Raw genomic sequence first — 16,108 nt, 5'->3', positions numbered from 1 at the left:
AAGCTTTAACCCCTAAAGGTGTACTCCCCCCCTTCCCCCCACCGCCGATAATTCCTATAGAATGAGGCAACTCAGTGAATTCTGATGAGACTCTTAACATCACATTAATGTTAAAGAAGTTTGGTACAATGTGCTACGGGTTTAAAAAGGATTCAGGTATTAGGGTAAGGTTTCTTATGCTCAGGCACATTTTTGCTCAACTGGGTTGGTGTTTAAAACAGACATCATGAAAAAGTTGCTACTGGAGATTGACACTAATGTCCAATAATAACATATTTTGTGTTCTGATATTCAGCTAACATTTGGACTTCATGGTATACATGCTAAAGCAATTCCTACTTCCAGGCTCTAAGCTCCTGGATGTTTGTGACTACAGCTGATAAGTGCTAAGGAGGGTTAAATGATGCTAACTATACATTTTCCTGCTCAACTTTCAATACAGCAAGCGCTAAGCAGAAATAAAGTTACTACTTTTTTAACTGTAAAATATTATGATTTTTTTCTCCCTCCTCCAACTCTACCACCAAATGTAGGTAAAGCTCAAAAACTGATACTCATAATTGGGGACCCTGTAACTGAGGACCCGTCATATTATTTCCCTCTTCAAATATGATCCTTTTCTTCCTCACTGCTCTTTCAAATGACTAACATCAAAACCAAAACCAATTTTTTTTAAATGGGGGTCTCGCTGTGTTGCCCAGGTGGGTCTCAGGTAAGCCTGTCTTAGCTCTCAAGCAGCTAGGACGACAGGCAAGAACCACTGTACTTGGCCCAAAAAGAGTTTTTAAAAAATTGGTGGAAACTGAAGGCATGGCTCAAGTGGGAGAGTGCCTATCTAGCAAGCATGAGGCCCTGAGTTCAAACCCCAGTGCCACCAAAAATATTTTATTAGCATATATTAACTGTAGAAAGTAATGGGGTTCACTGTGACATTTTCATGTATGTATGCAACATACTTTGATCATATTTATCCCACATTACCCTCTCTTGTTCCCCCTCCCCCCAGGTTCCCCATTCTTCATCCCAAACACCCCTCGCCCACCTCTGCAAGCATTTCAAACTACCTACCTTCTTTTCGGCTTCATATTCAGCCCAAGCTGCTTTCCTTTCTTCTTCAGTCAATTCTTCTTCCTCTTTATGGTCCAGAAGAGAATCATGTTCATGATATCCTACAATGTGTTCTTTATGTATCTGAAGAAGTTCTGCAAGTATGGTATCCTATTTGGAGGGGTTGAAATCACATAGAATTATATTCTTCCTCTGGATCACAAACTACTTTTCACGTTTCTAATATATATTATAAATCACCTAGAAAACAGTCATGAAACATGCAACACCATATTCTTATATCCAAATTTTATGTTTAAACAGCATGTTTAGAGATCTGAAAATTTTTTGTTGAGACAGGGTCTCTCTATGTAACCCAGACTGGACTCAAACTCATGATCCAAGTGCCTAGTGCTGGAATTACAGACATACACCGCCAAGCCCAGTGAGATTCAATTTTTAAACTTTACTACTTTTCAACTTTCAAGGTCTTATCCCTCAACTTAGAAACATTTTATTTATATGCCTTTTGTTTTGTGCTTAATTCTGAATTGATAAATGCTAACATAAGTCTGTTTAAATTAGAGATTATATTGGATACCTGTGCTAAAAATCATGACTCTACCTGGTTACACATATTTAACAACTTTATTTTCATAATCAGTTTAGCTATCAACCACTATACTAACAAAAAAATGGATCTAAATTAATCTAAGAGGTACAGGATGGTTTAACTGGAATACATAAATATAATCTTTTATTTCAACTGTAGGAAGATCAACATAAATTACACTGAAAGGACCCACAAGTCAAATTTAAACTGATAGGCATTTTTCATAAACTTATTACCATAGTGTCTTTTGAAAAAATCATGGTGTCCTAAGTCTGTATTTTTAAGGTTAAAAAATTAAATGCTTGAAAATTGGGATCATTTATATACTCTATAAGAACACCAAACTCCTGTTCTGTGAATTATGACTGTGATTCAGACAAAAGAGAGAGGGGGTGGGGTTTAAGGTGATTTGCTAATCAAGATACTCATTAAGAAATCTCACATGAAAATGTGGATATATGAAAGAAATTTTAATTCACTTTAGGAAATGATTTTCCATGTTTTTTAAACAAGTTCTCCTAGAATACATTTTCTATTCAAACTGAACATGTATTTAGTGAAGGAAAATAATTACTGATTAAATGGCGGTACGGGGAGGTACACACACTAAATTCACATTTAATCTGCATCTAGTAATGCTTAATTCATGTGCAAGTTTTAGCATAGACAAAGTTCACACTCAAAAAGAACTGTGCCTTTACATATTTAACCATGGAATATAGGATCCAAAACTGGTAGGAAATCAAATATCTGCTAAATAACTCAAGATGAAAAATTCAAATCACAAGGCCTTAAGCTTTTTTCTATAAGCAAATGCTGACACCAATTCCATATATTCTTATATTTACTATCTTACATGATATTAAAATGATTTTTAATTTGCTACCCTAATAAACACTTGAAACAGTTATTTCCTTTTGAGAAGTAAAAAAAACTGATTTTCTTAATAGACACTGCTGTAACTGAGTTTATAATTCATTTGGACATGCAGCATGTGTTACTTCCTTTGTTGAAATTAGAAAGCACTAAAAGACCATACAAAGAGAGGGTGTCAGGGAAGTTTATTGGTAGAATACATAGATGCTGACAGATTTAGTTCCTTTTGAAAGTTAACTGAACAGTTCTCTCCTCATCCAGAGTAGAAATCTGCCATCCAAATCTGACTTCTCTGGCCTATGTCACATTGAACAGAGTTGTCATCATAGATCAATCTCCAAAGGACAGTTACTGAAAAGGCAGTCAGGAAGATATGCCAGTCTACACTAATTCACTGCAGTAAAAGATGATGCTTTCTTAAATGTCTGACTCCCATATCCACCCCTGAGCATGACTGAAGAGTTCTAACTTAATAAAAGAAAATATAAAACTAAATCAAACTAGGGAATACTATTATTTGTAACAAGTGGTCATGACAAATACAACTAGAAAAGTTAACTCTTCTATAATAAACTGAATAAATTACAAGGCTCAAATGTTCTAGACACAGTCCCCAATTTTACTTTTGCTTGGCAATAGGCATTAAGTGATGATCTTAAACCATGGTCAATATTAGCCCATTTTTCTAAGAAAGTCACCTAAGCACTATGTACTATGAGTCACCTAAGAACTATGTACTAGGAAATGAATTAATTTTCAGCTATGCCACTTCCTATATCCTTGGATAATAATTTGGTCTGGCTATGAATGTAAGTTAAACATGGAAGAAATACTTTGTTCACAGATGTAATAGGATGATATGAGAACAGCAGAATAAATATTGTATCAATTCAGTACAGTGTTTCTCAGTTACAAACACAATTCAAACAGTACTTTTTATGGTTGGAGGGGAAACCTTTCCAGAAATTCATGTATGCATGTGAATACACAAACACACACACACACATTAAAAATGTCTGACATATCAGGAAGTTTTATCTGATCAGTCCTTAGCATCCTGTAATTTCAAAGCCCAAACTTACTAAATTTCCAACTCCTATCCAGTGACTCCTACCCTATTACACTACAAAGAATGTGTTTTCTTCAGTTTTCTCCATTTCCCAGATCTATTTTTTTTAGATAAAAAAGAAAATCTTCTGAAGGATTCTGGGGAAGGAGAGACACAAGTAGATCTATTTTTTTTTTTTACTTTTAACATTTTTGTATTTTTAGACATTTTTAAACAAGCATATGTTAATTTAATGAAAGAAAACATAAAGACTGAATGAGAATTAGAGACAACTTGTGAAAGGCTAGTTCATGCCTATACTAAACCTAACATGTACTATTTTATCATTTTCATCTTCAAGAAATATTTATTTGGGGAACTCTCAATCTCAATCTATCTCGCTTTTCAAAGAATTTACAAAATTAATAAGAATACTAATACCTAACTACAGAACCTAGAGCTAATTTGCAGTAACATTTATTATATATTCCCCCATTTACACCCCAAGACACATGTGTGCCCTCACAGCTTTGAATAACAATGGGAATGCATTACACTTAGCTTCCCCTCCTCTGCTCCCCCTGCAGCACTGGGGTTTGAACTCAGGGCCTACACCTTGAGACACTTCACCAGCCCCCCCGCCCTTTTTTTGTGAAGGATTTTTTGAGATGGGGTCTCGCAGAACTATTTGCCCAGGCTGGATTCAAACTGCGATCCTCCTGATCTCTGCCTCCTGAGTAGCTAGGATTATAGGCGTGAGCCACCAGCGCCTGGCTTACACTTAGCTTTGAAACCTACTTTTGGACATCATTTTACATCAAATAAAAACCTTCATCATTTTTAATAGCTGCATAGGACTTACATTATATAGACATACTTTATCATCTATTTATTCATTTTCTTTACAGTTTTTAAGACATAAAGATTGCTTCCTGTTTTGATTATTACCAAATCTGCAGTGAAGTGAGTTAATGGATAATTTTAATGTATTTTAATCACTTGTTCATACAGTGATTATGCCAGTAATTTTCAAAGACTTAGACAACTATCTGTGCCATAATCTTACTTTTAATAAAGAAAAGACAGAACAAGTAAGATACTGATTTTTTTTTTAAAGAAAACAGAACATCAATTCTGCTGTTTAGAAGCAGGAAGGCAGAAATGTTTCTTTCCTCCAGAGGGCTATTCAAGACACAAGTAAGAGAAAGACACAAGTTTTCTGATACACACTGTTTCTGAATCTTCTACTTTTAAATTAATTGCAACATTCTTGTCAATACAAAAACCAAATGATGTGATTGAGAGGGCAAAAATATTTATAACAGGATGCTCAGATAATTTTTTTGGGGGGGGGGAATTTTGCAAAGTCTAGAACAAGCTATGAAAGTTAATAAAGAAAGGTTTTTGTTTTTCTCCTTTAAAGCAGCATTTATGTTAGTTGCTATAGTAACACTATTATTGAAAACAATACTGGAACAGAATCTATAATCACTAAGCCAACAGTCATCAAAATGAGGTTTAAATTACATCCAAATGTGTACCTTTACTTTTCTTTGTTTAAACTTTATCTTTGCTTAAATAAGTGAAAAGGCCTACAAACTGAAATAAGCCTGGTCTATATTTCAGCTAACAACTTAAATTAGTTTAAGCTTTAAAAATGACTAGTTCAATTAATAAAACAAAATTAATGATAAATTAGAAGTTTAAGTTAATTTATTTAGAAGTTTAAAGTATCTGGCAAGCTGACAAGAATTCTTATCTAATTAATTCTGAAATTCAACCTTGAAAATAAAATTGTTAAAAAATAATCAAGGCTTTGCCTGAGGGGAGGATAGGGGGTTTGCCACATTTCAAAAATATTTTGCTTGCCATCACTTTGAATTTGAGTTTTATAATATCTGGAAATAAAATGTCACTAGAATACTTAACTGCCACATGACCCACTCAAAAAGCTATGAAAAATTCCTTTTATTACTTAAATAAGTCTAGATTCTTAAAAGAAATCTAGTATTCTTGGTCAAAAAGCTTTCAAATTTGAAGCCTCTTTCTTTCCAAACTGCACTGGAAAAAATGTAGTGCATTTGATAAGGAACTAGAAAGTTTATTGAATGAAGTTCTCATAACACCTCATATCAGATTTTTTGGTTCAAGAGCACATAACCTTTGCCAAGGAGCATTTATAAATATATCCAGATTCCCAAACTGTTGGTAGGAATAAGATAGTGACAACTATGGAACTTGTCACTTTCAAGAAAGAAAAGACAAGCCTTCCAAACTGACTTTGTTGAAGGCCTCCACTAAACAGTGTTTTCTCCTTAATTTAACATTTAAAGAATTAGATGCTATATTCAGCATTTAACCTTTAAAAATGGGTTATCCATTACAATTATGCCACATGCCGTGGTTAGGTGCAACGCTGTCATTCTAGATTTTATATGACTGCAGTGATGTTCTAGAGATTGCTGCTCTCCAAGCACAGATTGAACTGGAAATCAGTTCTCTTCCTACACAATCTGGAGTTCATATTATCTGTATTTCACAAACATTATCATCTCCTCTAACTCAACCTAGGTATGTTGTAACAAGGAAACAGAAAGACATACAAAATAGGAATCAAAGCAGGTATTTACCAGTTCAAATTATCTCTTAAAGAAAGAAAACATTAGAAGGTAAGTAAATGATAAAAATAAAGTCACCTAGTAATTCTTATATTGATCAAGTCTCTACTGCAATTTATATTCTTTTAATGGTCCAAAATAATAAATCTGATGTATGCAATCTAGTAATCAAAGGATCAGAAGCGAGCTATTTTCCTATTTATTTCCCCTACAAGTATCACAGCTTCAATTCCCCACTGCTCTTCCTCTTCTAAGTGTTAAAGACCTTCATTTGATTTTTTTTTTTTTGAGACAGGGTCTCACTACGTAGCCCAGGCTAGCCTTGAACTGGTGATCCTACTACTTTAGCATTCCCGTTTCTGGGATTACTGGCAAGACTACCACTCCCAGCAGGAGTTACATTTAAATTAGCCAATTTAACCAATAGAATAATGACACATTAACTATTAATATACAGAAACTGTGGTACTCAAGTACCTCTATTAATTAAGGTTCACTGATCCTAAGAAACATGTTTGTTGTATCCTTCTAAACTCTCATAAATAAAAAATAAAAAGATGAAAGGACATGTAGGCTTGCTTCCTAGGTTTTTCTCTACAATAGACAGCTTTATGATTAGATTGCTTGAAATATTAATAGCAATATAATGTTGCTGGAATCAACTTATTTGATAAAAAGAAAATCTGTGTTAGCCTTTTGAATTTCAGGTAAGTTTAATGGCAGTATTTAAATGAAATATATACATACATACATACATACATATACACAAACATAAATAAAAAGGTGGCAACTTTGCAAATTGGGAGTATTTATGTATAGTAGTAAAGATCATGAGCTCTTCATTTTTGCGGTAGTACTTGTGATTGAACCTACAGCCTCAAGCATGCCCCTAGGCCACAAGCTCCTACAGCACTGCTAGCCAACAGTAATCTATACAATGATAGAGATGAGATGCTCTATCTGTACACTGTCCAATATGGTAGCTACTAAGTCACATGTGGTTATGAAGCACTTCAAATTTAACTAAAAACTTTATTTTTAAATTTTAGTTTTAATGCAAATAAAATAGCCACATGTAGCTAGTGCCTCTTGTAGTGAACAGTACAGATCTAGAGTCTTAAGTGGAGTCAAATCCTAGTTCTACTGTTTACTAGTTCTAGGTCCTTGAGCATAAGTTATGTCCCTGAGCCTCAGCTTTCTGGTCTGTAAAATGGGCCTAGTCAGAATCCATTTCACAAGATTATTACGGAGTCTAAATGTTACACTTGAAGTACTTGGCCTGATGCCTGATTTACCAATGACCTTTGTGTTGCTAAGTCTAATAGTCAATTCTCAGACTGGCCCCTATCTTACCCATCAGTAGTATCTGTAGAAATTCAACCACTTTCTTCACTAAAATACTTCTCTTGGTAAGCTACTGGGAGAACTCCACTGGTACTATTACTGCTTTCTCTTATTACTAACACCTTTTCTTAAGGTAGTGAAGCACACCTTTGAAAGAAAGCCACCAACAGTGTCCTTCTATACACCTTAACCAAGGTTTTCTAATGAAAAATTCAGGAGATGTTTGACAGAACAAATTATCTGGTATCAGAATTGTCCCATATGGCATCAGAGTTTTAAAAAAGATGTCTTGAGAATGTGTATACATATATGTGTGTGCATATACATACACAAATATACACATATATAGATTTAACTGATGCTTAAAGGATACCTCTCATATTCAAAATGAAAAGTATAATAAGCTTGAGCAATTTACATATCTGAGAATCAAAAATGCTGGAACTATAAGGAACTTTAGAAGTTAATTTGTTACTCTCATTTTATCAGAGAGAGACTGAGGCACAGAGAGCAGATGGCTTGTTAATAATGCTGTTTCATGTAAAGATAAAGGGCCTTGTTTTTTCCCTTCTCTTTTTGTATGCTAACTTTGCTCCTGAATAATTGAGTGAGCCCTCACCACAAAGGGATAATACTACCTACACCATCACAACAAGGGTTAAGTCAGGAGTAAATGAAATAATGTATTTTGAATTATTTACTTACTTTTGGTGCTGGATTAAAATTAAACCCAGGGTCTCATGCATGCTAAGTGTGCACTCAACCACTGAGTTACAATGCTAGCCCAAGATGATGGATTTAAAGGTACATAGTAGAATTACTCAATACATATTACCTCTTTATCCTCATACCCTCTTTTCTGTTTGGAAAAAAGTGTTAGTCTCTTTTCAAGCATTCAGAAACTATTATTATTACTTTCTTTTTTTGGTGGTACTGGGTTTTGATAGGTGCTTTACCACTTGAACCACACCTTCAGCTCTGAAAAGCTATTCTTGCCAAAAGTACTTGTCATAAACCTACTCAAACCTTTAGAATTAATTTACAATTTCCAGAAGATAGAAGAGACAGAAGACTAAGTTCAAACATACCATCAGGAAATAAATACAGAATGGAGGGAGAGGAGATGACTATCTGAAATTAAAAGAGACACAGCAAAAAGGCACAATAACTAAATACAGTACATGTACCTTAAGTGGACCTTGATGTGAACAAAGTAGCTGTGAAACATTTGGAGATAACTTGTATATAGAGATGTATTATTGGATGATGGTAAGGAATCAAGAAGTCATTCATTCTATTTATCTATCTACCTAGCTATTTATTTTTATGGTACTGGGGTTTCAACTCGGTCTACACCTTGAGTCACTCCACCAGTCCTTTTTTTTGTGTGTGTGATGGGTTTTTCAAGATAGGGTCTCAAACACTTTGCCCAGGCTGGCTTTAAACTGCAATCCTCCTGATCTCTGCCTCCTGAGTAACTGGGATTATAAACGTGAGCCACTGGCTCCTGGCAAGTCATTCATTTTATGATACTGTGATTATGTAAGAAATGTCTTAACATTTTAGAGATGCATACTACAGTATTTATAAATTAAATTCCACTATGCTTGCATTATAAAATATTTTAGAAAAATAGATGAGGTAAATGTAGCAAAATATTAGCAACTGCTGAATCTAAGTGATTGGTATATGAGCGTTATGTTTTTTCTGGTTTGAAATTTTTCACAATGGAAAAATTTTTTAATTAACCAATTTTTTTCATATTTTCTTTGCAATAACAGAGATAAAACATTAGACTATGTAGCATAATCCTGGTACAGCTCAAACTCTTAAAAGATAGATGGTCAGTACCCGTTGCTTTAGGTCTGTATTTTAGCATATCAAAACAGTATACTGCTATCCGCCCATTGTAACTTTTTGCAAGCTACATTGAATGCATGGCAGCACTATTCTAAGAACTTCACGTGGAATATCAAACTTAATTTTCCTGTCTCTATGAAGCATGTATTATTATTATCCTAATATTATACATCAAACTACCAAGACAGTGAACTAGATGGGCTGCTGGCTTCCTTTCCCAAAACTAACCCTACACAAACTATGTAATGGAAAAGGAAGTACGAATTCCAGAAACTTGCAGACACAAACATCACTACAGTGACAACTAGTACCATATGCCACGTGAAGCTGAGTTACTTGAAAATATTACCAATATGAAATTCAATGAAAATTATTTAAAGAGTCAAAATGAATATTATAGATAAAAACTAAATAGTTGAAATAAGTGACTGGACGATGCAAACAGCAGGAGGGGGTACAAATGAAGAATGAGTTAATGAATTAGGAGATCAGAATGAGGCACTCTTCCAGAAGACAGCAGACAAACATAAAGAATTAGGAATACAAAAGAAAACCTAAAAGATATGGAAGCTAAAAGAAAAAGAGGGCTGGGGGGTGGAGCTCAGTGGCAGACTGCATGCTTAGTAGGTGCAAGGTCCTATATTTGATACTGAGTACCACAAAAATAAATAGCTAAATAAATGAAAAAACATTCCATTCAGATAATTATCAGAAGGAGACAAAAATAAAAATGGAGAGGGTGAGATTTTGAAGAAAAAGTGGATATAAGTTTCTTAGATTTACAGATTTACACTACAGTCAAGATTTAAATCTGGGTGGTCTTGCCATAGGGCCCTGTTCTTAACCACTATGTTATACTGACCTAGGGCTGAAGAGCAGTAAGTTTAGCACGGAAGATGAGAGGATTATCATCAGCTTTGTCACCCTAGGATTTTGTAGTAACTGAAGGATGGAGCCCATATTTTCCAATATTACACACTTTGATAATATTGAACATATCTTTCCATAAACCCACAGTACTGATTAAGAAGCATAAAGTCCTATTAAAAGAGAATGTCTCATGCTGGGGTGTAGCCCAGTGGTAGAATGCTTGGCTAGTATGAGAAGAGGCCCATCCCCAGCATAGAGGGAAAAAAAGAGTGCCTCAATTTTCCTCCCTCCCTTTCTCCCTCCTTACTTTCTACTTCCTCCCTCCCTTTCCAACTCTCTCCCTCCCTCCCAGGGAAGACTGGTGCAGTACAGGACTGGTGGAGTGGCTTAAGTGTAAGGAGCACCTGTCTAGCAAGTGTGAGGCCCTGAGTTTAAACCCCAGTGCTGCCAAAAAAGAAAAAAAGAAAAGACAGAATATCACTATGTAGTTTAGGTTGGCCTTGAACTCAAGATCCTTCTGCCTCAGCCTACCACATGACAGAATTACAGGAACGTGCCAACATACCCAATTTCAATTTACTTTTTCCACAAGTTAAATCATACAAAATATTAATGTCAGTACAGTATATTGTAGTGGCTAGAGCTGCAGTCATGGTACAGAGATCAAATGCAGACACCATCATGTATTAGCTGTGTGACTTCTCTATGCCACGATTTTGACATCTATAAAATACAAATGAATCGTATCTGCTTAGTAAAGTGGCCACAAGGATTAAATGAGACAATGCTAGTAAAGCCCTTAACACAGTGGCTGGCATAATAAATATTAGGTTCTGTTTTATTATTATTTTTTACTTCAAAGATTTAGCTGACAGCAATTGCAAAGATAAATTAATACCTTATGCACACCACAGTGGTGGACCTTGTTAAAAATACAGATTCCCAGGGCATGCCTCCAAAAATTGATTCGGTGGGTCTTAGGTGAGGCCAGGAATCCATATTCTGTTGAGTCCCCTGGTGGTTCTGCTGCAGGTCATATATATATGAGGAAACCACTGCTTTAAAGGCATGTCAACCATGGCCTCAAAAAAGCCAGCTTGTAATTTTAGGACAAAAATTCGTTGCTCACACAGGCCTCTAATCCAAGTACTTAGGAGACTGAGGCAGAAGGATTTTGAGTTGAAGGTCACTGTTGTGCTACATAATGAGAACCTGTCTCAAAAAACCAGAAGTTCACTGAATACTGTTATATGCTACATTATGTATTATGCCAGGTTCTGGGAATATAGTGAGAAAGACACATTGCTCTCAGAGGGTAAGAGGAAACTTGTAGTCTAAGGAATATACCAATTTTCATTTGTCTAAGTAGTAAAAAGACTCCTAGTGCTTAATTAATTTGTTCAATGATCATTTACTAAACAAAAGTGAGTATTTAAATTCCAGGATCCACGATCTTGAGTAAGTAGCAAATATCTCTAGTGTCTCAAACTCTCCCTAAGGAAACAATTTCTGAAGTTGCCCTAACCCACTGCATGCAATGAGACCTTGTGTACCACTCACAACACTGCCAGCAAGGCTACATTATAGGTGTTGATGTTTCCACTGGTGACAGCTTGCTAGGCTTTGGAAGTCTGCTATCTAGAAGGCATCATTGGCACCATGATCTCTGTTACCCAAAGACTTGGTGATCCTGGCTCCTTACAAGCTTTTCTTGTGTTATAAGGTGATACCAAATAACACAAAAAGCAGCCCTAGAATTTTCTTTTTTCTTTTGCAGTTACTGGGGTTTGAACTTAAGTCCTCACACTTGCTAGGCAGGCAGGCACTCTACCACTTGAGTCACTCCACCAGCCCAGAAGCAGTACTATATATAAAGCGTAGCCAGTCTGTTCACAAGTATTTATTGTATAGTTTGTGGAGGGGCACTAGAAGCTTGCACTTAAATTACCACGGAGTCACCAGCTGCTGTAAGATAATTCTTCTAAAGTTGCCTGTATTACGTTAGGAGGGGGAAAACCCTTGCATATTGGAAAGGTTATTCATTCTTAAGCAATTGCATGCTAGCTTCATTGAAAGTGACTGATATTGAATAATTAAATATTATATTCCCAACTGGTATAATTTATCTCTAGGAGAGTTCAAGCCTCAAATACCAGCCTCTTCTATGGCCTAGCTAAGATTATTACTTCTGGCCCCTAAATGTTTTATTCTACTGATCTGTCATACAGCAAGCTTAATCTTGTAAGGATCAAGACCTCACATGACTCTTCTGAAATTCCACAAATTTTACTACAAACTGCTCTGAGGAAATGAACCTAGTATAATGGCAATATAAGTAACAATTATGGAAAACAAAAAATGGCAGCTACACTTGAGCACTTTCTGTGTGTGAGGCAGCATACTTTATATAGGTTACCTCCTCTGTGAAGCAGGTACCATTATCTTCCTGAGGAAAGTGAGGCCTAGGAAAAGGACAAGGCTTGAACCAAGTGTTCATTTTACCTGGCATCAACCATACCAGAAAACTAAATAAGAGACTTTAATAACCTACAAAGTATGGAAGAATTAAAAGCATTCCCTGGAGCTTGTTATATTTTCTAATGGTCTATTCTTATTCATATAGATCTAGAAAATATAAATATCTGAACAATACTAGAATTTTTATTAAATAAAAAATACACTAAATTTGAATGCAAGAGGCAGAGAATTAGAAAACAATGACATTAAACCTCAAATTTCAATTATGAGCACAGCTTCTTAGAGGTATATATGTCAACAAAAACTGGGTTCATGTGCCACTCTGTGGTTCATCCCTAATAGGTTACTAACACCTGCCCCACAAATAAATGCGTCCTTGCGAATCTTTATTTTCCAAAGTAAATGAATGCAAACTCAGAGAAAGTTCCTGAAACAGGTTGGTTAGCTATTTCATATTTCACATCAAATTATTTTGATGGAGTATATTCCTCTCTAGTGTTAGGAGGGAGTAAGGTAAAACCTTACATTACCATCTGCTGGCTAATAAATCTGCACAATAACATTTCTGTTCAGGAAACTATGTTTTGAGGTATTAAAGCTTGAATATAGGACTAAAGATGAGGGAAGAAAATTGGACACAAAATCAAGGAGGAGAAAGCAAACCTAAAGCCTCACTTTAGTTTAAATCCTTGTATTGTTCTCCCTGTAATTACCAACAAGCAGTCCACACTTAAAATGACATAAGTAGGGCTGGGGATGTAGCTCAGTGGTAGAGTGCTTGCCTAGCTCATACAAGGCTCTGGGTTTGATCTTCAGCACTGAAGACAAACCAAAGAAAATGAAAGAAAGAAAGAAAGCTTGAGAAGTTAACCCTTCCACGGGTTACATGATTAAGTGGTGAAACCAAGACTCAATGAACCTCAGGTCCACTATAATAAAAAGACATAAGCAGTACATTGCTGGAATAGATAAGTGCAAAAATGTTCTGACCCAATTTTATTGCCTTTTTTCTTAACAAAGGGTACAGGCTGAAGACTGAACTCAAGAGGAACAAAACACCTTGACCTTGACCAAGATTTCCATCTGTGGTATCTATGTAATTTATAAGTTAGCACTTCCTTAAATAAAATTTGCATAAATGTTAAGAGCACCTCTATGTAGATCCCCTGGAGCACTGCCCAACACAGTTTGGAAACCACTAGATTTATTCGAGCTCTAACACTTATTGGCCATGTACCCTTCTGTTATCACAAACTCTCTAAACGTCAGTGTCCTGAGATGATTAATATGTATGAAATAGGTCTTTCTAAACCTTAAGGCTTTCTATAAATGTGAGGAAGTTAAACCTCACCAGTCATAAGCTAAATGACTATATTATACTACCTTAGTTTTATCACACATAATTATTGACTGTAAAAATATTCTATATTTAAAAATAAATACTTATAGTTGAAAAATGGGGGGTAGGAGGTAAAGGGGTAAGGGAGAGTAATGGAAGGGATTAAAGGTACCAAAGTAAAGTTACTCACAACAGGGATACACTGAAAAACCCCTTTGAACATCAACTTAAATATTAATAATGGAAGACAGGACTGTAAAATAGGTAAGGTGTGTATGGGAGGGTGCTTGTGGGAGGGGGGAGGGTGAATGAAGGAGATGAAGTTGAGGGTATATGATTGACGGATTTCATATGTCTATAATGATACAAAACAAAGAAACCTCTTGCAATTGCTTTAAGTGGGGAGGGAGGGAGTTGAGGGGGAAAGAAGATAGTGGCAATATAACAAATGTACAATCTAAGTCTAATTGGAATTGTCACTACGAATAACCCCCCACCCTGTAAAATGAATATATCCTAATAAAAAATTGATACTTATTTAAAATAAAATAAGGCATCCTAAAGGTCACTGAATTCTCGGAATCCCAGATCCTCTGGCTTGTTTGTTATACTTGAACACAACTTTCTAACTTTCATTTGAGGAACAGTACAGCATAGTACTAACAGTGCATGCTTTCAGGCTGGAGGGGAAGAGCGCTTACCTTACTAAGGCCAAGAAGTACAACTCCCAGCACAGAAAAAAGAAAAAAAGCATGCTTGTGAGTGGAGCAGACCTGATCTGAAGGCTGGTTTCAACTAAATTAGGTGTGTGAACCTGGGTAAGTTATATAACCTCTCTAACCTCAACCTCCTCACCCTGGAAATGAAAACAGAACATGTGCTTTTCAGGTGCTGCTGGAGATCATCTTAACAACCATTTAGACCAACACACAAACCCCCCTCAGAAACCACTTAAGTTAGCTATTATTTTCCTTTTATGAAGAACTGTGGGAGTGTTAATATAGCAGTAAATATTCCTTTTCCTTTTTGCTCTTTGGCAAAAGGTTTGAGCTGATTTTTGTTTTCTTTTGGAGGTTGCTGGGGTTTGAACTCAGGACCTCACCACTTGAGCCACGGCCCCATTCAAAAGCAACAAATATAAGCTCACATTATTTGCAGATTATTACATGTGATTTTGACCAAGCACAGTTCAATAAATAATCAAAAGAAATTTAGAAACAAATTTAGAAACCCTGTGCACACATTATGCAGCTCAACTGATGGGGAGAAGCTCTCAGTGAGTCCTGCATTATGGTCAGTTGTGTTTAAATCATCGTGTGACCTGCTAAGTGCCTCCCTGCCCTTAATTTTGTGAAAATACACCTCTCCAAAAGCAAAGTAAAAGTTAATGTGCTTAAAGACAATCTGAGATTTGTTAAGAGGAGGCATGTCTTTAGAGGAAGTTGGGCAGCGTTATAGGACAAATGAATCAAGTATCCTCAGTACAGCATTGAACTCTTTGTATCTTGAGTATTTGTGGGATTTCCTTCATGGAGATCTCCCTGGAACCACACACACCAAGGGTCTACTGTAGTAAGAAAAGTCGAAGTGAAGACTCAGTGCTCCAATTATAAAACAGATGCTTGCTTTCCAGATACCCTACAACAATTGAAGAGCATTTCTTTCTTACTGAATTTTGAAATTTTTCTTTTAAAGCATACACAATGTCTTATTCTTAGTATATCTTCATACTACACCTCTCAAAGTCAATAAATAAGTGTTTATCCAATTAAACAGATTTCTTGTAACCAGAAATTCATCATATAATGAATGAATTCAAAGCAGTTTTATCTCTTTTTTTAAATTTGAGACAGGGTCATGCTGTGTTGCCCAAACTAACCTCAAACTCATCATCCTCCTGCCTCACCCTCATAAGTAGATGAGATTACAGGTCACCATATTTACCCATTTTCCCATTTTCTAATTGGAATATTTGTTTTCCATAAGAAATATTGTTAATCATGGCTATTTATCAT

At 35.7% G+C, this 16,108-nt stretch overlaps 1 protein-coding gene across 4 annotated transcripts in view; it reads right to left on the bottom strand.

Annotated features, from left to right (window-relative positions):
• The window catches only part of Atrx (ATRX chromatin remodeler), a 195,036-nt gene that overhangs the window by 6,151 nt on the left and 172,777 nt on the right, over nucleotides 1–16,108 (bottom strand). For all 4 annotated transcript variants that reach the window (XM_074062634.1, XM_074062635.1, XM_074062636.1 and 1 more), the window contains one exon: nucleotides 1,069–1,218. In XM_074062634.1, coding sequence (XP_073918735.1) covers nucleotides 1,069–1,218 — 150 coding nt within the window. The remainder of the gene's footprint in view (nucleotides 1–1,068; nucleotides 1,219–16,108) is intronic.

The sequence above is a fragment of the Castor canadensis genome, chromosome X (assembly GCF_047511655.1).
Source record: "Castor canadensis chromosome X, mCasCan1.hap1v2, whole genome shotgun sequence".
Lineage (NCBI taxonomy): Eukaryota > Metazoa > Chordata > Mammalia > Rodentia > Castoridae > Castor > Castor canadensis.
Note: the sequence above shows the minus strand (reverse complement) of the source record. Positions and strands in the feature narration are given on the sequence as shown.